General features: G+C 36.6%; 1 protein-coding gene across 8 annotated transcripts in view; it reads right to left on the bottom strand.

Annotated features, from left to right (window-relative positions):
* Positions 1-275: 275 nt before the first annotated feature.
* The window catches only part of CPEB2 (cytoplasmic polyadenylation element binding protein 2), a 68,825-nt gene continuing 45,039 nt past the window's right edge, over positions 276-24,061 (bottom strand). For all 8 annotated transcript variants that reach the window (XM_047090594.1, XM_047090597.1, XM_047090592.1 and 5 more), the window contains 6 exons: positions 15,258-15,428; positions 13,954-14,043; positions 9,324-9,442; positions 8,900-9,014; positions 6,223-6,404; positions 276-848 (listed from right to left, as the gene is read on the bottom strand). In XM_047090594.1, the coding sequence (XP_046946550.1) occupies positions 621-848; positions 6,223-6,404; positions 8,900-9,014; positions 9,324-9,442; positions 13,954-14,043; positions 15,258-15,428 (905 nt within the window). In that variant the 3' untranslated portion in view covers positions 276-620. The remainder of the gene's footprint in view (positions 849-6,222; positions 6,405-8,899; positions 9,015-9,323; positions 9,443-13,953; positions 14,044-15,257; positions 15,429-24,061) is intronic.

Here is a 24,061-nt window from a genome sequence, read left to right as displayed (position 1 = left end):
TTTACACATAACACCTATATAGCAGCAAAGCTAATACAGCTTGTGATTAAAAATGTTTAAAAATAGCTAATAAATCAGATTATCTTGAGGTATTATTTCTTGCAAGTCAAAATGGAGAGCAAAAAAACCAACCCTAATTTTTAGTTTATGTATACACTGAAAATAGCAACAATAAAAATAAGCATTTGTAGCAGACATATTCCATCTCCACTATTATTTTGCTACCTTTGGTAAATTACTGGGGCAGATCTTGAAGTTAAAAACCCACGTTTAGAAATAAGTGCACGCTTCACCCACTATATAGCAGCAGACTGTTTGCCCCTACGCAAAACATTCTCATATCTAATTTTAACTTTACATATAAAAATAACTTGGAGAAAATACAAAAAAACATTTTATTTTAACATGAAAATATCACAAAAATTAGTAAGCCTGAGATGTAGGGTTTTGGTGAAAAACAAGAGGCTTGTAGTGTTTTGGCTGCTGATAAAGATGCATGTACTGGTAGCTGGGGGGAAAGCAGAAGAATGCACTTATTTCTTCCGCGTGTCGCGTCTTCAGACACAGTAAGCCACATGCACCCTTTCTTTCCGTGTCACACGGAGGCCGGTGTGCTAGTCTCAGTTCCAGCGGAAGTGGATCTGACGTGGGCGATCAGCACCTTCCTTTACCAATGGCTTATGGAACTCACGTCCTGCGCGAGAGTGGATATTTGCCCAACAAAACTCACAGTAATACTGCAGGCAAGTGACATTGGCACAGAAAAAGGGAGCAAATTTTCCACCGCAGCGCGCGCCCTGGCATTCATCACACATCTGGTCATCTAGCACATATGGCTTCACCTCCACCTGGAACGAGAGGGCAAAAGAGGTCTCACGAAGCCTGCTTCAGAAACCGCTGCAGCGAATTTAAAATGTTCAGTGTTCTCAAGAACGGGACCCGCATTTAACCTCGAGGAAGTAGGCAGCTTCCCAGGGAAAGAGCTTTCCCATGTAGTAGGTAAATACAAAGCGAAACAAAACCAACAACAGTGAGGCCACTCTGTTCTTGCACTAATCATCTTTTTACAAGACATTTCATGTTCATAAATGACCACGTGATTAAATGAGCACTTGGTTTTAGTTTGGGTAACTTTATTTTGATGTTTTCTTCAGAGGACTATAAACTGAGTGGTGTTTACTATGTTTTTCAAAGACAGCTAATCCTGTAAATCTAACATTCTACCCTCACCTTTGGTGAAGTGCCATCTTTAAAAGCGTGTTAATATTCTGGGGAGGGGGCGGTGACTGTGAGTGAGAAAGAGAAGGGCATGGAGACGAGTGGTTTTCGCACCTTCCCCTTCATTCCGATACCACCCAAGAGCCGGCCCAACCCCACGGCCGCCGGGCAGCGCAGCACTTCCGTCTGTACCCTGCTGGTGCCTCCTTGGCACACACACAGACCAGAACTGTGGATAATCTCGTTACGGGCGTGTCTAGATGTCAGTGAGTTTCTAAGATATAAAATCAAAGGCCCACTGAGAAGGCCTGACTCAGGAGAAGACCTCAGACTCTACTCAGCTCGGGGCGCTAAGTCTCTTAAAGCTCAGTTTCCAGGTCTGTCAAGTGAGAATACTAGCACCTGCTTCACAGAGTTGTGAGGATTAGATTATGCAGGTAAAAAAGCATTCAGGACAGAGCCTGGCACACAGCAGACTCTATAAGCCAGTGCTGCCTGCTGTAATAACCTTCCCAGTGGAGGGCTACCAGCTTCGTCTGGACGGTGCCCGGCAGCCTCAGACCTCAGCCTTTCCTGGGGACGGGAGGGGAAAACTGAGTGTTTAAGTGGCTTGGTTAGAGGTAAAGTAGTGCTTGCCCAAGGTATAAAATACCAACCCAACAATTTCTATTCTGAACGTATGAATACTTGCATGTATGCAGAAAATGAATATGTAAGGATATTTTCTTTTATTTATTTAAAACAATTTTTTTTAATGTTTGTTAATTTTTGAGTGAGAGAGTGCAAGCAGGGGAGGGGCAGAGAGAGAGAGGGAGGCAGAATTGGAAGCAGGTTCCAGGCTTTGAGCTGTCATTACAGAGCTGGAAGTGAGGCTCGAACTCATGAACCGGCTCATGACCTGAGCTGAAGTCGGACACTTAACCGACTGAGCCACCGAGGCGCCCCTAGTATCTTCTTTTTAAAAAAATGTTTGAGATAGGGAGTGTGTGTGCACACACACGTGTGAATGGGGGAGGGGCAGAGAAACAGAGAGAGAATCCCAAGCGGGCTCTGTGTTGTCAGTGCAGAGTCCAATGTGGGGCTCAGTCCCATGAACTGAGATCATGACCTGAGCTGAACCAAGAGTCGGACGCTTAACCGACTGAGCCACCCAGATACCCCATAAGGGTATTTTCTGAAGCATTATTTGTAACAACAGCAACAACAAACAGGAAAAAAATCTAAAAGTTGATGACAAGAACTGTAAAACAAACATCTGAAAGAAAGGTAATGGAATTAAGTTGTTTATATTTGCATTTCATGGACTAGGGCTGGATAAACATATTTTATGTACATTGAACATTTTGCTTTTCTGCACTGTCTGTATCTTTTGCATATCTTCCTGCTGGAGGGTTTTTTTTTTTTTTAATAATTACTCATTGCCAGTTAAAGATTTTAAACCTTTTTTCCATTGGCCTTTGGTTTTTAAAAAGATCTTTGACACTAATTTAAAAATTTTTATGCTCAATCTTTATGTTTCAACTTTTTTCCTTTATGAATTCTATCTTGATTGCCAGGCTGCCATTTTTGATTCATTATCATTATAATATATAACACTATTCTTATATGATATAATATTATAACTATAATTAAATTATCAAAGAATATCTCAAAGTAGCAAGAGACTTACTGGATTTCATTTTACTAGATGATAAACAAAATGGGCACAGGGAAAGCATCTGCTCACTTCTTAGTTCCCAGGACCTAGCAGAATCTCTAGCACAAAGTAGAAACTATATTTGAGTAAATGTGGTACACTTATGTGTGCTAAGTTTCTCTCTCATGATTTTATCTCTTGCTTTTACCATAAGATTTTAAGCTAATTAAAGACAGAGTATCTGTGTGGTTTACTTCATTTCCATAATACCTCATTAAAATGCCTGGTGCTCAGGAGTTACTTAATGTAAAACTGCTGAATAAAATACGAAAATGCAATGATTTCAGTTATTTATGTTTTAAAATTCTAGATATTATTTCATGAAGCCAATCTACTCACTTTCAAAATCACAGACTTCAAAAATAGAAAATTTGATTTCAAATTTATGATTTTGGAGTATAACCAAACCTTATTTTTGACGAATAATCTCTAAAAATTAATCTCTTGCATATGTGAGGAGTCTGAGTTTCATCAGTTCTGTACCTATTTTTATTTTCTATTATGATGCTCTTCCTTATTTTACTTCAGAAGAACCTATCTGTAATACTCTGTCATAACTAATGAAATAATATTTAGTTATCCACCTTGAGGCATAACACAACTCCCTTCAGTAAGTACCAGAAGGCACAGTGAATGATATTACTCATGGAGTAACATACAAAAATTATAATGAATTACACCTTTGTGGTGACTGTGTTTCCCAGCAATTGAGGAGATAGGCATTAAACCCTGATTTGCTCCTGAGCCAAAAAAGTAGCCTGAATAAACTTTTATTTTCTGAATAAACAATTTTAGTCTTCTCCAAATCTTTGGGTTATCAGTTATAAATGTAAAATTAATCTGTTTTTATGGTTTCATAACTATATTCATAGTAGAGACATGAAAGGCATAAAGGTTAATGGTTTAATATATTTTTTTTTATAAATAATACAGGTGACTTACAGAATTCTTAAGGCTCAAATTCTTTTTTTTTTAAAGACTTAATTTTTTAAGTACTCTCTACACCCAATGTTGAGTTCTCACAACCTGAGATTAAGAGTCGCATACTCTACTTACTGAGTCAGCCACGCACCCCTCAAATTATTTCAAAAAGAATTCAAAATATACCTTAGTAACACATACCTTAAAAAATAAACATTTCATCCTTTTTAAGATGGCATGTATGTGTTTTCAGTTGCTCTTTAAGAATCAATACTCTTCCCCAAATAATTGATCCTTCACTATCATTTTGGAAACAAAGAAAGATGAGGTTTGACCCTCCACCAATTTTCCCTATGCTTCTGTATGTTAAATAACTACAATTACATACAATGTAAGTAACTTCCTCAGTCAATAGGCTCGCTTCTCCGCAAAAGTCAAGGTTAGACTAGATAGGTGGTCTCAAGCACCCATGCACACTGGAATCACTTGGGAGCTTTATAAATTCCTGCTGCCCCCACCAATTACAACAGAATTGGGGTGGAGGGAGGACCCAGATGTCAAGATTTTTCTGAATTCCCAGGGGACTTTAACGTGCAGCTGAGGGTGAAAACCACCGGGTTAGAGGGACTCCAGTTCAACCAATTTTTGTGCATGTTGGAATTAAAACAGAGACCCTCCACTTATTTATTTTTTTGCAACATTTTAAGTAACAGTGCAAAAAAACAAACCAAAAACCTCTGCATGTATGAACTGAAACTATGCTGTACTTTTTTTTTTCTAAATGGTAATTTAGAAATTGGTAATTGGTAATTAAATTGATGACTACCTTTAGAGTCCATGGTCTAGTCAATCCATATTCCTTAACCAGCTCCCCTGCCTCCAAAATAGTCTTTTTATATACAGACAGCTTTGGAGAAGAAACTTCAAGAAACTGTTACACTGGGATAATAAATATGCACTCAAGTTATATCTACCACTTTGGACATAAAAGTTAATTTATCTCATATTCTTAGTATACCTCATCTGTACTACAAAGCAACCATGATTGTTTAGGAATACCGCTTAGCTATATACAGGAACTATGAATAGATTTTAGTATGAAACAGATTTGTAAGTGAACAATTGAGTTTCGGTCACTCCTTTCCCCTATTTTGGATGGTAATCAGTGCTATCACTTAGCAATTATTCAATGGGCTGGCTGTTAGTTAACATTCATAGGACCTCCTAAAAAGTTCTTATTATGATGATCTAAACAATGCTATTAAAGAGTGAATGTTTTAAAGTTTAGGAGAAGCTTTTTAAAGTTTATTTATTTATTTTGAGAGAGAGAGAGAGAGAGAGAGAGAGAGAGAGAGAGAGAGAGAGAGAGAGAATCCCAAGCAGGCCCTGCACTGTCAGCAAAGAACTCGACATGCGGCTAGAACCAATGAACCGTGAAATCAAGACCTGAGGTGAAATCAGGAGTCAGACGCTTATTAGGACTGAGACACCCGGGCGCCCCTGGGATAATTATTTTGTAGGTTTAGTTTATTTGTAGGTTTATTATTGTGTATATTAAAGGAAATACACAGAGTGTATTTTTATTTTAAATTTTATGATAAATAAAAAATAAAAACACTTAAATAACACTTAGTGCCAAACTCTAAGTGCTCCTGCATCTGTGAACTCACTTAATCCTCAAAATAACTGTGAAAGAGACACGATGATACCAATAGTGCTTTCTATCTGATAAGTGAGGGAAAGAAGGCACACTGAGGGTTAATTTCTTGAGGATTACAGAGCACATGGTAGAAACCGGAACCCGGGCAGTCTGGCTTCAGGGTACAAACTCTTAAAACAAGCTCTGCCTCCATGGTATATTAAGACTTCACTGGTGGATAAAAAACAAAAAACAAAAACAAAAACAACCACAAAACTTGACATGCTTTTACAATGACATTTATATTTTGAATATTGTATCTAAAGTTCAAAGTATGTTCAATAATTTTACATTTCAGGGATATATTAAAAAAATTTTTCTTAATGTTTATTTTTGAGAGAGAGAGAGAGAGAGAGACAGAGACAGAGAGAAAAAGAGAGAGACAGAGCATGACCAGGGAAGGGGCAAAGAGAGGGAGGGAGACAGAATCCGAAGCAGGCTCCAGGCTGTAAGCACAGAGCCTGATGCAGGCTCAAACCCCTGAACTGTGAGATCATGCTGAGCCAAAGTCAGATGCTTAACTGACTGAGCCACCCAGGCACTGCAGGGATATTTTGATATAATACTCTTTTAACTCTAAGAGTTAAAAAAAAAAAAAAAAAGTATAAAAAAATAAAGTGTTTGAATTATATCACTGACTCAGCACATTAGAGGATGTTGTCAAATGATTTCCCAATAGGTAACTTACGCGTTTATCAATATCCCCATGCTGAAGTTGAACGAACCGAGCACTGATGGCAGCAATATAGCTCTGCTGATTGGAGAAAGCAACTCGACCAGCACCTTTTGGGTACTTTAGCTCAGGATCTGTATCGATTCCTGCATAACAAACTCCACCATACAGCCGGTCCATGATCATAGCAAGTTCCACTTGAAAAGAAAAAGAAGTTCCCATCAAAGGTGAGACAACCCAGTAAATCAAAAATATTTAAGTCTTTCTTAAAAAGGAAAAGTCAACAGGATAGTTTCATGCTGTTTTTACCTGCATATTGGACCCAACCTGCTATCACTTTCACCTGCATATTGGACCCAACCTGCTATCACTACAGAGTCACCTGGCAATTCTCTTCTCTCCTTAGTGTATCACCAGTTTTTCATCTATACTGGCTTATTCCCCATCTTAAAAAAAAAAAAAAAAAAAAAAAAAATCTCAACTCTATTTTTCTCCCCCTCAGTGACTGCTTAATTTCTATGTTCCCCTTTATAGCCAAATTACTAATTTTTTTTTCTTATACTACCCAATCTCTGTCTTCCCATTCCTCGTTCAACCCTTTATAGCTTGACTTTCACCCTATGACTCCATTTTAATTTCTCATGCCATTGCCGAATACAATGGTCAATCAGCAGCACTGAACCTAGTTAATCTCTTCCTTTTCCTTGAAATACTTTCTCCATCTGGCTTCCAAGACACATTATTCCACTAATTTTCCTATGACCTCACTGTAATTCCTTCTTAGTCTTTCTTGCTGGTTCTTCCTCCACTCCTTGACTTTTCAATGTCAGAGTACCCTAAGTTCCAGTGTGTGGGTTTCTCTCTACACTTGTGGCTTTGGTGGCTTCATCCCATGTCATGGCTTTAAATGCCATCTACTTGTTTCCAGCTCCTAAATTCCTGTCTCCAGCCCAGGCCTCTTCTCTGGACTCCAAACTCATCTATGCAATGATGGACATTGCATATTGACATTTAACAGACCTTATCACATAGTATGTTCAAAATGGCACTCCTAATATTCCATCGTCCCATTAAATCTGCTCTAATGAGGTTTTGCTGACTCAGCTGGTAACTAATATAAAAGATGAAGCTGCCAAGAGCCTTGGTTTCATCATATTTTCTTTTTCCCCCCACTGTGCATGCAATCCTATGAACCTGATTTTCAAGACATATCTAAAATCCAATCTCCTCACCTCCACTCCTAACATCCTGTTCCAAGCTATTATTATTTTTCCTCTGGATTGTGGCAATAGCCTTATCTCTTTGCTTTTGATTTACAGTCAAAACAGCAGCAGGGCCCCTCAAAATTGATTTTCAAAACAGTAGCAAGAGGGATTCTTTTAAAGAAAATACCAGATACAAATGGCTGAACTGAAATTTCTACTTAGCTCTACAGGGTACCAGAAACTTGCCTTCAAAACCAAGACCACAATCTTCCTTCTTAGGGTCCTTTATCTCACTATCTATGTAGTAGCTGAAGACTGAAAGCTGAAAGTCAGTCTTTGTGTTTACCTCACAAATGAACAGGAACATGCATTCATTCTGCTCTCTCACCACTGCCACCTCCAATCCAAGCTCCCATTATCTGTCTCCTGTCCCGCAAAGATAGGCTGCTAACATGGTCTACCTGTATCTACTCCCAACTCAGCTGCCCCCTAAATGTGTCGCTAGCTACACTTATCTAAAACTCTTCACTGTTTTCCCTTGGCTTTGAGGGTAAATGCCTAATCAGCTTATTAAACTTATACGACCTGACTCTCATTCACATTTTCAATGCCTTTTTGCGCCTTTCCCCTCCCTCCTTATACCCCTAGTCACCCACTCTGGCCTTCTTTCAGTTCCTCCAACACATTCTGCTTCCCTCCACTAACAATCTTTGAATATGCTATTCCCTTTGTGTGAAACACAGTTCTCAAAACCCTTCTGCCACCCCAACTCTTCTCCTTCTGTTCTTGTAGGTCAGCTAAAATTCAAGTGTGTCTTAAAGATCAGATGGCACCACATTCCTGGGCTATATGCTCTTTTATTCTCTGTGGTCTTTCTTTGTAGCAGTTATGTTCTAGAAGTATTCACATGTATGAATGGTTCTTTTAACATGCATCTCCTATACTGGAAGAGGATGTTTTCCAGTGGTGGAAGGCACTAACACACTCACAGGCACACGGAATCACAGAACATGCTTGCACAGTGGGTATTTAGGTCTATAAATTATGTTCCTATATGGCATCGACTGGTAAATGGTTCCTGGTTATTGATGAGCAGAAATTTATTACTTATCAAAGCACTATTTAAAAAAAATCCCGTATTTCTTCTTCAGATATCTGAATCAACCCACATAAAACAAACACAGCCGAAATCCTTCTATCTTAGAGAATTATACTTAAGAAGTCAGAAGTATTTGGATTCTGCTTATAGAGTCTGCTTGGAGTTAACGATTATAATATTGATAGATGAATGTCCGCTTCTCCAGTGACTCGATGGTTTCAAGAATGCTTCTCAGGATTCTGTAGTGAACAACTACTGGAACATGAGGAATCTGCCCCTGCCCACCCAATAGGGACAGGCACACAATAGCTCCCAGATGTTTACTGAATTAATATTTAATTTTTTTTTTTTTTTTTAAAGAAGCCACATTTGTTAACATTCTACTTACCAGCCCTTAATGGCCTAGGAACACCTCCAACAAAAATTGTTTTTCGAGGATCCAAAGGCTGAGAACCATCCATCACAAAATCACTGTCACTTAAATTCCAGGGGCGGATCTGAACCTATGAAGAAAATTACATTACTGCAATGGGTCTTATTCCCTTGATAGCTCATGCTGCTTTGTGCCAATTAACAGTGGTCCTTTCAGTTTTCAAAAGTTTAGATAGTTGGATTTCAAAACAAATTATTTTTTTAACCTAGATACTGAAAATTATCCAAATTTTTAAAAACTGAACTCTTAATATGGCAGTTTAACTTTCTTTTTAATTTCTTTTTTTCTTTTTTAATTTTTTCTATCACTAACAATGGTCTCAGAACAGTTTTTGGTAAACTTGCATTTGTAACCTAAAGTTCAACTAGTATTTACTTACTGGTTTGTCCTTGATGGTGGGGCTGGAAACACAGAGATAGAGTTTTCCATCCTCTTCAATACAAGCATCAATTAGTGCCTGAACTGAGCTCTCTTCTTGAAAGAGAAGGAATGCATAGCCTGTAATAACCATTAAAAATAAGGCAATTATGTGAAGGTAAGTGATTTCACCCCAAACTTCAGTACTGTTTAGAAAATACATGCTATTAGAAAAGAAAAAAGTTAACTGTCAAATAGAACTAGAACCATTACACTTTCCAAAGGAGAACATGATTATCATCCTATGGAATACACACAAAACAGATACTCATTAATTAGCTATCTTCTATAGAGTATGTGCTATTCAATATTGTGCTAAGAGCTTTACATAAATTATGTCATATGATTTTCATAACAAGTCTAAATTACTTGCCCAAAGTCAGTCACATAAGCAAGTAGCTGGTGGAGTAATTTTAAACCCGGGACAGCCCCTAAGATCTCCCATGATACTGTCTTCTTAAAGAACTTGGCAAGGTTGGGGGGCCTGGGTGGCTCAGTCACTTAAGTGTCCAACATTGGCTCAGGTCATGATCTCACAGTTCGTGGGTTCAAGGCCCAAGTCAGACTCTGTGCCGACAGCTCAGAGCCCGGAGCCTGCTTTGGATTTTGTGTCTCCCTCTCTCTCTGCCCATCCCCCACTTATGATCGGTCTCTCTCTCAAAAATAAATAAAACATTAAAAAATTAAAAAAGAAAAGAACTTGGCAAGATTAACACACTAACGTTAGAAGCTGAAGATTCCTATAAATGCCCTCAGGGTAAGACATGTTCTGGCGCATACTTGGGACTAGAGCATACTTGGAAAGGCCCAAGAATTTCCATGAGGAGGAGAAAAGTCCACAGCAAGACAACTTCAAAATGATACTAAGAAAACTACCTTAAGGAGGTTGGAATGAAACGGGTTCCTTCAGCGTGGGTTAGAACTTTCAAATCAAGCCTCAAGTTGGATAAGCAGCGGAACACTCCTTTCACATAGTCTGGAGACTATGTTTGGACTTTGGATCCAAGCTCTTGCTTAGTTTCTGTACCTTTGGGAAATATGCCCTTCCTCCTCTCTTTGTGATAACCAGTGGTCAATCTTTAAGCAGAATAGACTTCATTATAAAAAGAAGGTACCAAAGTTTACACTGCAAGTTCACCATTACACGATTATTCCTAGAAGCTGAGAACTAAATGACCAAAAAATACCCCTTTGCCTTGGCAAGATTTCTATGCAAACAAACCTGGAGAACTGTAATCTGGTTCCATTATGAAGAAGTCATCGAGCAGGCCATGCACATCTGTTCCATCATGCAATGAATGGTAAGTGTGAGGTCATGTTTTATGTTGAAATCTAAACACACAGCTTTATTGCTAACAATGGCTGTAATTGCCACAAAGGTCGATTGTGACACAAAAGTGCTTTATTTTAATAAAATTATAATACCTGATTGCATAAATAAAGCCATCAAACTAACCTATGCAAATAGAAACTTCCAAAGGTATGATTATACAAGATTAAAAAACACATCTTAGACCTTTTCAATTGCTAGAAATAATTTAAATATGCCTAAAAAAATAAAAAATGCATACTGGTGAAGGCTTTAATTTTGATACAAGCTAAGGATTTGAGAGTTATAACTTCTGTAATAACTGATAGGTTATACAACCAATTTACTAAAATCATATTTTAAATTTAGTATTTTTAACGTTAAGATTTGTGATATTAATTTTTGATACTAATATTTTCATTTTACTTGGTTTTAAAGTAATACTTTATATTCAGTGTTCTTAATATTGCTTAATTATTTGTGTGATTATTAGGGACGAAACGTTTTGTATCACAAAACTAATTAGGCAGCGTGGCAGGTAAATTATGATCTAGCTAAGGCAAGCCATTTAGTATTAAAATACTCTTACCAAACACATACTATACAGCGAATTGATACCCACATAGGGTGAGCCTCATTCACTGTAAAGAAAACACATGTACATGTGTGGCTCGGTATCCAAGGGCTCATGGCACTGCCTTAATCACAAGGCAGCTTCGCTAACTGGATGCTTTCATACCAGTGTTTTCCAAACCACGGAAAATGAATTACAACAATGACCACACTGCTTGAGAGAACAAGGCTTGGGAACACTGGCCTTTGGCGATGACAATTAACTATAGTTGTACCAAAAAAACTATGATTTGCCAGTGCTACTTTTGTGAAAAGTTTTGTGTTGTTTGCTTTCCAGTTTCAGAAAATAAACTAACCATCACCACAAAAACCACAATGACAATGACAACAATAGCAACAAAGACAGCAACCATTGTGTTTGATTAAATTTGTGCCAACGCATCTTTCCAGGCTTCGAGTCCACCATCCTATTATATGAAAAAAACTCAGGCAAAAAATGGACACCTGTCTCCACACAAACCAATTCTCCTTCCTTTCTAAAACTATATTTCAATTCTTTCCTGGAACTCTGTTCAACTTCTTGATGTCTATCTAAATTGCACAGTACCCTTTAGATTTTGTTCAAAACTTCTCAGTGAGGTCTTAACTACCTATTTCAGGTCAAAGGAATCTCTCTATTCTATGGTATTTATTGTTGTTTATATCATTTGTTAGTCAATTATCATTCTGTGAATTACCAAGAATAGAAAGATGAGTAAAGGCATAGTCCTATAGACTAAGACAAGAACTGGAAATTAATAAAATTGTCACAGATTTGTAGAATTATAAAGATCTAACATTGCAGTTGTGACCAGTGCTATGAAAGGGCTGAACAGTGCTAGGAGAACCTAAAACAGGAGGATGTGAACCGTTAGGTCGGTCCTGAAAGTTTCCTGTGAGTAACAAATATTTAAACTGAAATAAGCAGGGGATATGTAGATAAAGGCCCATGAGAAGAACCTTCGGGGAGAGACAACACCATACGTAAGGGCCCTGAGGTAGGAAAGAACAAGGCCAGTTTTGGGAACCAGAAGGCAGCCAGAAGCAACAGTGGTAGAAGAAACCAGAGAGATAGGAAGGCTGGGCAGGGCAAATGCATTTTTGCCTTTATTCTAACAATAAAAGAAACCACTGAAGGGTTTTAAAGTAGAGGGTCAGTGGAATAGCACTATCAGGTGAATTTTCAGAGAGATTACTCTAGCTGTACCGTGGGAGAAAAACTGGAGACAGCCAGAGGTATGGACAGACTAGTCACATTCCTGAAGTAGGCCACCGTAGTGGTAACTTGAGCAGGAACATCAGAAACTAACTGGCATTTTTACTGAACACTCAGTAAGCTTTATAAAAGGACAAGGGAGTAAAACAATGGACAACAATAGATTAAAACTCAGCTAACAAATGAACGTCTACATCTATATGGAGCGAATTTTCTCTCTAAACCAAGTATCAGGGCCTCCAAGTCCAGTAAACTCCACAATTGGGTGAAACTTTAGGGTTACATGGAAAAAGGTACATAGCTTTAATCAGATTTTTATAGAGGCCTGGGACTCAGAATCCTGCTCAAAAGATACTCTTGATTCCTTAAGATCTTAAGGTGTAAAATAAGAATCACATGAACGAATGATTTCATTTCTCTAAAAATCTACATGAACTAGTAATGGAGGTTCTAGAATTCTCAATGACAAAAAGTGGAGATGGCCCATATAATTCATTCAGAAATCTTTAACTAGTTTTTGTATGCCAGAACTATTCTTTCTCAGACCCAAAATCAGACCATTTAGCAGGTTTACTGGAGTCTCTTTCCAGGCTTGAAAATTCATTCAGTCATGAGTGAGTGTTTTTTTTTTTTTCCTTCTAAATTATATTTCAACAATGTTCAAAGAAAAATCTCAGTTTCTCAACCTCCCCCTTTCATTTTATTCACTTCAGAGAATCTGCCATCAACAACCTGACTATATTCATGTTAAATTCTCTCCCCTCACCTCCCTGCTCATCATGGGCAGGGAGATACTTCCTCTCTCCCCTGACAGTGGCTTTGCTTCGCTCATGAATGATAGTGTAATTTGTGACTCTTGTGCTACGCTGACAGGTCGCAGTAGTATCCTAGCAGTAAGTCACTAACACAACTAGGTATTCTCTTCATATAATGGGGTTTTTGGACCAGACACTTTCTCCTCTTGTTAAATTCACCCACAGAGTTAAGTATCGCTCTGTTGTTATCTGCTATTATTTGGAACACCTGAGTAAATGTTGCAATATTTATACTACTCATGTGTTTATACACATTTTTTCTCACTTCACACAGATCTCAATTTCCCTGTGTAGAGGGACACTTTTTTATATGTCTGTACCCAAGTTACTTAGAAGGATGCTTCAGACGGAGAAATTACTCAATGCTGGTTTGAGTCTGAAATCATTGTCAAACCATCATATCTTTTATAATAGCACAAGTGTCTTATGATTCCTGATTGCCTTAAAGGAAATGAGGATAGTCACAAGGACCATTCTTCCTCACTTTGACACATTACCAGCCTTCACAAATTACTCTATTAGTTTTATATAAAGGTGTGATGATATGCAATTCTAAAAGAAAACACAAAGTAATTGACAGTATCTTATTTGCTCTCATAAAACTGATTCCCTAGAAAATATCAACAATAAAAACTCTTACCTTTTGGTGGAAAATAGGACTTGCTTTCTGCTTTATGAGGCCAATCTACTACCAAAGGCCCAAATCTTCTGAAGCTAGCAGTTATTTCATCTAAAAAAGTATAATAATATGTATTAGGAATTAGTTTTAATGGTTCATTCTAAAAAAAAATTCCTGTATAAGTTAAAGATTTAATGTTTAAAAGTACCAAGTAGCCTAAGATAAACTAGAATATGAAAACTCAAAACATGTCTAATAGCCTTACTAAAAGGATATATGAACTAAATAGCTATTTTAGTCAAAATAAATTCAATTTTAAGCAGCACATTGGCCAGAGCAGTCAATTCAGTGTGAGTTTTAAAATTTTATATAACACTGTATGGATACTAATGGATTTTAGTACACCAAACCATAAATATTACTGCCTTGAAAAACACGCCAACAGTATATCAAGTTAAATAAAGAGATCGTTACTGCTTAATAAGTACAATTTTATAGGCAAAGAAAGTTCTGTGCAAATAAGACATATAAAGTTATCATACTCATAAAATATACTAAGGTCTGACACATGTCAGGTAGTTTCACTGAAATACACCTAGGTCAAATCCAATGATACGGTCTAGGTTATTTCATCACATGAAAACCTTATTATACTAATGAGTCCTTAGAATAAGTTTGTGGATATTTGAATCATAACTGAAAAATGTCTCAAAGTGTAGCAATATCCTATTAGTTGTTACTAAGAGTGGCAGATTTCCCACAACCTTACAAACATTAAGACAGTTTCAGTACTTTTAAATCTTTACCCTGAATTATTTTCTTTTATTATTATTACACATGAATATTTTTTACACATGTTTATACATGCCTTTGTATAACCTGAATTTCCTGTTTATGCTGTTTCCATTACCCTTTGGGGTTTTACTGCCTCTTTCTTACCTGCTTCTAAAAGCCTACTTATCCTTAAAGGAATTAAACTTTTGACTATCATGAACTGCAGGGAGAGTTTCATGGCTGGTTACCTTTATTTCGTGTGTGTTGTATTATGGTAATGTAGCAGGTTTTAAATTTTATAAGAAAAGATTTTTGTATGACCATCTTATTTACAAAAAAAGGTTCACAGTAACCATATGCATTTTAACATATAAAGAAAAAAACTTGAAACTGTCCAATTAGCGATTTAACATTTCAACAGGTGATAAAATATTGAAATAGAAATGGATGTCCATTCTGAATGAAAATCTCTAGAGGCAAAAAAATTGTATACCTCCATTCACATTATATTTTAGCTGTTTGTTTGTTTTAAACTCAAATCATCACCCTACCTTCATCAATATCTGGAGGAAGACCACCAACAAACACTTTTCGAGAGAAGCGTTCTATTCGTTCTCCATTCTGATGAGCAGAATAGCATGTGGGAGAATTTAAAACCCCAACTTGATCATTATGGCCATCATCAAGCAGACCATCATCTATTGGAAAGAGGGAAGAACGACCTAAAATATAAGAACAAATATAACTTGAATCTTAAAGATATGACAAAGTCAAGCATAAAGATAGGAATGACAAATTCAAAGGCTTAAACAATGAAGGTGACACAGGCATATAAAAAATAAGGGAAATTCAGATTGTTTAAGGTTTTAATTACCTGGATTCAAAAGAGAAGCAGTCTGAAGAATGACTTAGAAATAAACATAGTCATATGACAACAATTATACTGCAAACACTAGATCACTTCAATTATTTATGGAAAGCAGCAAGAATCTGAGGTATGGGGATGGTTAAACTGGATGTGTAATAGGAGAAACCTTTGAGAAATTGGTGGCAGAAGGGAAATGGCACAGACTAAATAGATAAGACATAATAAAAAGCCACTTGCAGACCACGGTAAGGACAAAGGCAACACGGAAGACTTGCATATAAGGTTAATTGGTCACACATGTGACAATTATGTAAGAGGGTAGACAGGGTTTCTGCACATGTGCAAAACAGAAAAAGGCATCCCCTCTAGGACTTTGGTCCTCATCTGAGCCCACCCTTCAGAGGTGACCCTTTATATAGGGCACATCCTGTACAACCCTCTACTGTGCAGCAATCCTGATGCTAGACTCCATGGGGATCAAAAAATTAAATGACCTAATAAAATATAGTCCCCTGCTCTCAGGGGATGTACAGTTAGAAAAGATAAGATCTATACATATAACTATGGCACATAGTCATAAGAAAGCTTCAAAGTACTTCAGAGGAAGTTTGCTGGAGGAAGGAGTAACCTGGCTAATAACTGGATAATTTCTAAAATCCTTAAATGAAACTGGATAGGAACTGTGGTAAAAAGGGAAAGATAGTGGTATTTACTGAGTGCATGCATTAGATTGGGTAAGATACTTCTAAGTTGAAATATTTGTTAGAACATGGTTTTGAGTAAATTTTCCAAGTGGAAGGAGACACACTGGACAAAGGAGGAAAATGTGAATTTATTTAAGAAACAGAGAGTAGTCATGGTTGACTACTACATGTTGGATATAAGGAGAGTAAAGGCAAGAAAACAGTTTTGAGGCTAGCCAGAATACTTAGCCTTGAATGTCGAGTTAAAGGAGATGTTTTATTTAGTGGGTGATTAAAACAAAAAACTGGATACAGGGGCTCAAGCAAGATAACTTTTCTGGTGCTTTAGGAAGACTTACAGCAAATGTGGTTAAAGTGGTTAGAAATGAGTGGATCAGGAAGGATGGACAGAGGAGACACTGTAATAGTAAAGCGTGGATATCTGAGAAACAAAACAGAGAAAAATAACGGAAAGGAGGAACTAAAAGATGTTATAATAGTAAGAATCATTAACTAAATATAAGGACAATAAAGACCAAAAGCTGGCATAAAAAAGGGTAGATATGGAAGGAAAACAATCAATAAAACTAAAAGGCAACCTACTGAATGGGAGAAGATATTTGCAAATGACATATTTGGCAAAGGGTGAGTATCCAAAATCTATAAAGAACTTATCAAACTGAACATACAAAAACCAAATAATCCAGTTAAAAAATGTTCAGAAGACATGAATAGACATTTTTCCAAAGAAGATATCCATATGGCTAACAGACACATGAAAAGACATTCAACATCACTCATCACCAGGGAAATACAAATCAAAACTACAAGGAGATATCACCTCACACCTGTCAAAATGGCTAAAACTAACAACACAGGAAACAATAGGTGTTGGTGAGTGTGAGGAGAAAGGGGAACCCTCTTACACTGTTGGTGGGAATGCAAGCTGGTGCAGCCATTCTAGAAAACAGTGCGGAGGTTCCTCAAGAAACTAAAAATAGAACTATCCTACGATCCAGCAATTATGAGGTATTTACCCGAAGGATACACAAGTATGGATTCAAAGGGTCACATGCACCCCGATGTTTATGGCAGCACTATCAACAATAGCCAAATTATGGAAAGAGCCTCAAATGTCCATCAACTGATGAACGGATAAAGTAGATGTGATACACATATACAAGGAAATATTACTCAGCCATAAAAAAGAACAAAATCTTGCCATTTGGCATGATGTGGATGGAGCTAGAGGGTATTATGCTAAGTGAAATGAATCAGTCAGAGAAAGACAAACACCATATGATTTCACACATATGTGAAATTTAACAAACAAAACAAAAGCGCAAAGGGAAAAAAAAGGGAGAGGCAAACCAAGAAACAGATTCTTAACTAGAGAGAACAAACTGAGCGTTGCTGGAGCGCAACTGGAGCGTTGCAGGGCGATGAGCTAAATGGGCGATGGGCATTAAGGAGGGCACTTGGTATGATGAATACTGGTTGTTGTACGTAAGTGATAAGTCACTAAATTCTACTCCTGAAACTAATATTACACTGTATGTTAACAATCTGGAATTTAAATAAAACCTTGAAAGAAAGAAGAAAAAGAGAGGATCGATAAGTGCAGCTTCACATGCTGAGAGGATGTTCAGAATTCAAAATAAGGTGGGCAGATGCAAATGGAATGGAGGAAGGAAATAAGCCACATTTTCGAGAAGAGAGTCAACTTTACAAAAGTGACAGGTTATAAAATTCTTTGTAGTACCACTGATGAAAACTTCAGAGACAAATGATGAGGGTAGTTCCTTGGGAAACTTACAAGAAAGTGAGGGAACATTCAAGAAGCTCGAGAAAGGAGTGGTAAGAAAGTATGAGGGAAGCCGAAGCATTATTATAACAGTTCCAAAGAAAAATGTGAACAAAGCTTTAAAGGAAAAAAAAAAAAAAAAAAAAAAAAAAAGAGCAACGAAGTATCAACGTGCGATGTTAAGATAAACACTTGAAAAAATGACAACTGTTTGAGGACATGCACGATCTTCAGAAGGGAAGCAATTTCAGTGAAGTTGGATGAGAGTCACACTGCATGTAGAGTTTTATAAAGTAAAGACATCAAAAGGAGATGATTCTTCTGATGGAAAAAGAGAAAGAACGCAGACAAACTGTTTTTCTTCCAAGATGGAATGAAAGTTTGTTTTTTGTTTTTTTTTGGGTGTGGGGGGGATGAAAAAACAATGCATGGAACCTGTAGCATTGTACCTTAATATATACAAGTCATAAAACGTCATTAAATAGGGATCCTGGGTGGCTCATTCAGCTAAGTGTCTGTCTCTTGATTTCAGCTCAGGTCATGATCTCACTGTTCCTGAGATCTAATAACCCTGCGCTGGACTCTGTGCTGACACTGCAGAGCCTGCTTGGGATTCTCTCTCTCCCTCTCTCTCTCTCAAAATAAATACACTTAAAAAAAAGTAACTATCTCATCATCTTGATATGACACATAACAGTGCAAGTGATATCAACAAAGGCGATATGAAATGTGATGGCCTGCACAGACTGAAAGATGGGATGAGAAGGGGACTCACGTGCTGTGAACTGTAGTTGGCTGGATGTTAGAAATAAGAATTGGAAGTTTTTAACATCAAAACCAGGTAGAAAGATCATTATTTGTACAGGAATAGGAAATTATAGCACAGATTCAAATTCAACTTAAATAAGATGTTCTGAAAGATGCCTATGTGAACTTTGTGAATAATTAACTTCTCCAATACCTTTGGTATTAGAAATAAGGGTCAATGAAAAACAAATGTCAATAATCTGTGTGATCAACAGAAAGAAAGCCCTTCAAAGTATTTTATCTAATAACTTTAACAAAAAAAAATCAAGATCCATTATAAATAATATTGTAACTGGTTCAATTTCTAAGGTGGACTTCAATAATTCTATATTTGAAAAGGAATAACATGAGGCAGAAAAACACATACATTTAACTAGTTTTTAGTAGAAAAATTATTCTTATTTCAGACATGCCAATGCACTGGAAATTATTTCACTCTAAAGTGCCCTAACACACATATGAATTTAGCAGTCCCATGAATATGATATGCACTCTTTTTAACAAACATTTATCTTGAGAAAAAATACAGATCATAAATATTTAGAGTCTAAATCGAAATACTAAATACGGTGACAAAGGAAATCACTACGTAAGAGAGGTCATGACCCAAAAAGGATTTAAATTTTCTGTGTTAACTATAATGTTGTAAGCATATTCATATTATAACTGCATTTAATGATGATTCTGTATTATAAAATACCACTTTAACTATAATAAATAAGATATAGTTAGTAAAGCAACTATCAAACATCCATAATCTATATGTCTAAAATCTAGTAACCAAAGCTCAGCTAAACAAAGGATGTAATGGAAAGGCTAAGAACATATTACACATACTAATAAGAACCTTCATTGCTGTAAAATCATGACCATTTTCTTTATAGAAGCCATAAAAACTATGGAATTATATGCTCTTTTAAAAGAGGAGTTAACTGAGTATACATCAACAACAAAAATATCACGTTTTTAAATAAAAAAAATTTTTTTAATGTTACTTATTTTTGAGAGAGAGAGAGAGACAGAGCATGAGTGGGGGAGGGAGAGAGAGAGAGACAGAGTCACAGAATCTGAAGCAGGCTCCAGGCTCTGAGCTGTCAGCACAGAGCCTGACACAGGGCTTGAACGTATGAGCCGTGAGATCATGACCTGAGCTGAAGTCGGACGTTCAACTGACTGAGCCACCCAGGTGTCCCCCAAAACATCATGTTTTATCTTGCCAATTATCTTTCCTTATAACCCAATTTAATTCAACTCAAAACACAACTTTAATACAATTCTCTAAGTAATGACCTACTTCACATACAGTACACTATGAACATGCTTTCTGAGAATGACACATACCTACATTTAGTGCATGAAAATTACAGCAAAAGTAAAAGGATGTGTGCTGAGAGAAGTAAAATTGGATTATAAAATAATTTGGACTAAAATAGTTGCAACAGTTTTCAACCAAAATTCAATTAGCTTCCTCCTTTTTTTTTGCTCTGAAACTAGGATATATTTTCAGGTTCTTACATTTCAAAAGAATGAAGCTGAATGATAATGAAAACACAGCATAAAATTTATGGGATGCAGCATAAGCTACATATTTAGAGGAAAATTTCCATATTTAGAGGAAAACTACTTTTACACGCATGTTAGAAAACAAGAAATGCTTAAAATAATCCTAGTTTCTGCCACAAAAAGATAGAAAAAGAATAGCAAATTAAACACAAGGAAAGATGAAGGAAATAAAAAAATAAAGTCAATGACATAAAACATAGACTAACATGAAAGCAAGTCAACAAAGCCAAAAATGGCTCTTCAAAAACATGAAACTGATTTACCTCTAAGCAGAGTTTATCAAGTTCATCAAGAAAAATTAGAAAACTCAAGTTACCAGTACTAAGTATGAAAAAGGGGACATCAACCAACACAGAGCCTATGAACATAAACAGCTAAACTTCCTACCTAGTTTTGCAACCCTGATAGTAAAAACCTGGCAAGAAAATTACAAGAAAACTATATATCAAGAATACAAGAGGCAAAAATTGTAAAGAAAATATTCACAGGTTGAATCTAGAAATAAAAAATGGAAAATACATCATGATTCAGTGGAGCTCGCCTCAGGAATATAAGACTGATTGACATTTGAAAATCAATTACTGTAATTCATATTAACACAAGGAACTAGAAATATCAATCATTTCCACAGATGTAAGAAATGCATCTGATAAAGTTCAACAGCCACTCATGATTAAAAACTCCCAGCAAACTAGGAATAGGCAAGAATTTCCACAATCTGATAAAGAGCACTGAAAACCTGCAGTTTACATCTTTAATGATAAACTATTAATGCTTTTCCCCTGAGGTCTGGAAGGATGTTCACTATTTATATTCAACATTATCCTGGTAGAACTAGTGCAGGAAGATGAAAAAATAAAGTGTTTAATACTTGCAAGGAAAAAGTAAAACTGTCTGTGCTACGAACATGATTTTATATGGAAAATTCAAGAGACTCAAACTACTTGAAGTAAGTGCATTAGCTACGGAACAAATATAAAATTAACTTACAAAAATCAATTTATTTCCAGATGACAGTAATAATAATAGGGAAAAAATTTAAAATAGTGCCATTCCTTATGCCATCAAAACTCATCAAATACCTAGGAATAAATTAAACAAAAGATATGTAAGACCTTTACACTGAAAACAAAAATTTGCTCAGAAATTCTACAAGACTGAAATAAATGAATAGAGAGAAGAAATCAACATGTGAGATGTGAAATTATCTCATGTATAGATTGCATACAATGGCATTCAAAATCCGAGCACATTTTGTCTTCTAGAAACTCTCAAGCAAGTCCTGAAATTTATGATAAATCAAAGAATTCAAAACAGTTAAAAAAATCACATAAAAGAACAAAGTCAGAGAATTATACAGCCATATTTCAAGATTTACTGGTCAGCTATGATTATTAATAATTATAATAATAGTATAAAATGATATAAAAAAATAATCATAAGCTTTGGTGGCTTAGTCAGTTAAGCATCTGACTTCAGCTGAGGTCATGATCTCGTGGTTCGTGGGTTCGATCCCCACATCTGGCTGCTCAGAGCCTGGAGCCTGCTTCAGATTTTGCATCTCCCTCTCTCTCTCTGTCCCTCCCCAGCTTGCGCTCTGTCTCTCAAAAATAAACTAATTGTTAAAAAAAAAAAAAAAATTAAAGAATGTAACCCTTAGGATAGGCAAATAGCTAACTGGAACAAAACAGAGTCAAGAAGCAGACCCATACATTTACAGTCACTTCATGTTTTCGAAAGTATCCATGCAGTTCAATGTGGAAAGGAAGATGTTTTTCAATAAATGGTGGTGAAGAGGGGTGCCTGGGTGGTTCAGTTGGTTAAGCATCCAACTTTAGCTCAGGTCATGATCTCACAGTTTGTGAGTTCGAGGCCTGCATCGGGCTCTATGCTAACAGCTCAGAGCCTGGAGCCTGGAGCCTGGAGCCTGCTTCTGATTCTGTGCCTTCCCCTCTCTGTGTCCCTCCCTGGCTCACACTCTGTCTCTCTCTCAAAAATAAACAAACATTAAAAAATTTTTTTTTAAAAAATGGTGGTGAACCAATGGATATCCAGGTGTGGGGGGTGGGGAAGGAACCTTGATCCCTATTCTCACACCATACCAAAAATACATTCAAGAAAGATCAGTGACTTAAATGTGAAAGATAAAACAACAAAGTTGCTAGAATTTCTTCACGATATTTGGGGATAGGCAGTAATTTCTTAGGATTAAAAGGAACTAAAGATAAAAGAAAACAACTGGACTTCCATCAAAATTAAATATTTTTCTGGTTATCAGAAGACAGTGTTAGTGAAGTGGAAAGACAAGCAACTACCAGAAAATAGGACAAAATACACAAAGAACTCCTCTAAGTGAACAAAAGACTTATACTGAATTAAAAATGGACAAAAGACTTGTACTGAAACTTGACAAAAGAGTATAATGAAATGGGTTACAAGGTATGAAGAGGTGCTTCATATGACCCTTAGTTATCAGGAAGATGCAGATTAGAACCATAATGAGACATCATATATATGTATCAGGGTAGGTAAAATTAAAAAGCTAACAGTACAAAGTCAGTCTTATATTCTGTTGGAGTGTAAAACTGGCAAGCTACTTGGTAGTTTCTAATAAAGTTAAAATATGCATTCATTCTATAAACCAGCAATTTTGCTCTTATATATCCAAGAGAAATGAGTGCTTATGTGCACATGTACACTCACACACACTCACACACGCACACACACACACACACAGAAAAGAAAAAGGATACAAAAATGTTGATGGTACTTTTATTTACAATAGGTCCAAATGGAAACTAACTCAAATGTCCATCAGTAGGTTAATGGACAAATTGTGGTATATTCATATAATGACTCTATTCACCAATAAGAAAGAAATAACTGACAGTAATTTCTGTTCTACAAAATCTTACAATTTCCCTTTGAGACTGACATTTTTAAGTATCTAAAAGCAATTACTTATGAAATTTTAAAATGTCTTTCTTTTATTTAAAAAAAAATTTAATGTTTATTTATTTTTGAGAGACAATGACAGAGTGAAAGTGGGGGAGGGGCAAGAGAGAGAGAAATCTGAAGCAGGTTCCAGGCTCCCAGCTGTCAGCACAGAGCTGGATGTGGGGCTCGAACCCACGAACCATGAGATCATGACCTGAGCCGAAGTCAGACGTTTAACCGACTGAGCCACCCAGATGCCCCCAAATGTTTTCTTCTTTTAAAAGAACTGGATATGGTTGTTCCTAAGCTTCTTACCATAGTAATTAGATGTGTTTTTTGTTTTTCTCTAGATAATTAAAAAAAAATTTTTTTTAATGTTTTTATTTATTTTTGAGACAGAGAGAGACAGAGCATGAGCAGGGGAGGGGCAGAGAGAGAGGGAGACACAGAATCTGAAGCAGACTCCAGGCTCTGAGCTGTCAGCACAGAGCCCAATGCGGGGCTCGAACTCACAGACTGTGAGATCATGACCTGAGCCGAAGTCGGCTGCTTAACTGACTGAGCTACCCAGGCACCCTACATAGATAATGTTAAAGGTGAAATTTCCATGCTGTTAAAACCAGCAGCAAAGTAAGGATATTGATCAACAAGCTCTATAGTCAAAAGAATTTTAAACTGTAATTAGACTACATT

The sequence above is a fragment of the Lynx rufus genome, unplaced genomic scaffold (genome assembly GCF_022079265.1).
Source record: "Lynx rufus isolate CCGP_SWC_20201006 ecotype Redwood Valley unplaced genomic scaffold, mLynRuf1.p SCAF_3, whole genome shotgun sequence".
Taxonomy (NCBI): domain Eukaryota; kingdom Metazoa; phylum Chordata; class Mammalia; order Carnivora; family Felidae; genus Lynx; species Lynx rufus.
Note: the sequence above shows the minus strand (reverse complement) of the source record. Positions and strands in the feature narration are given on the sequence as shown.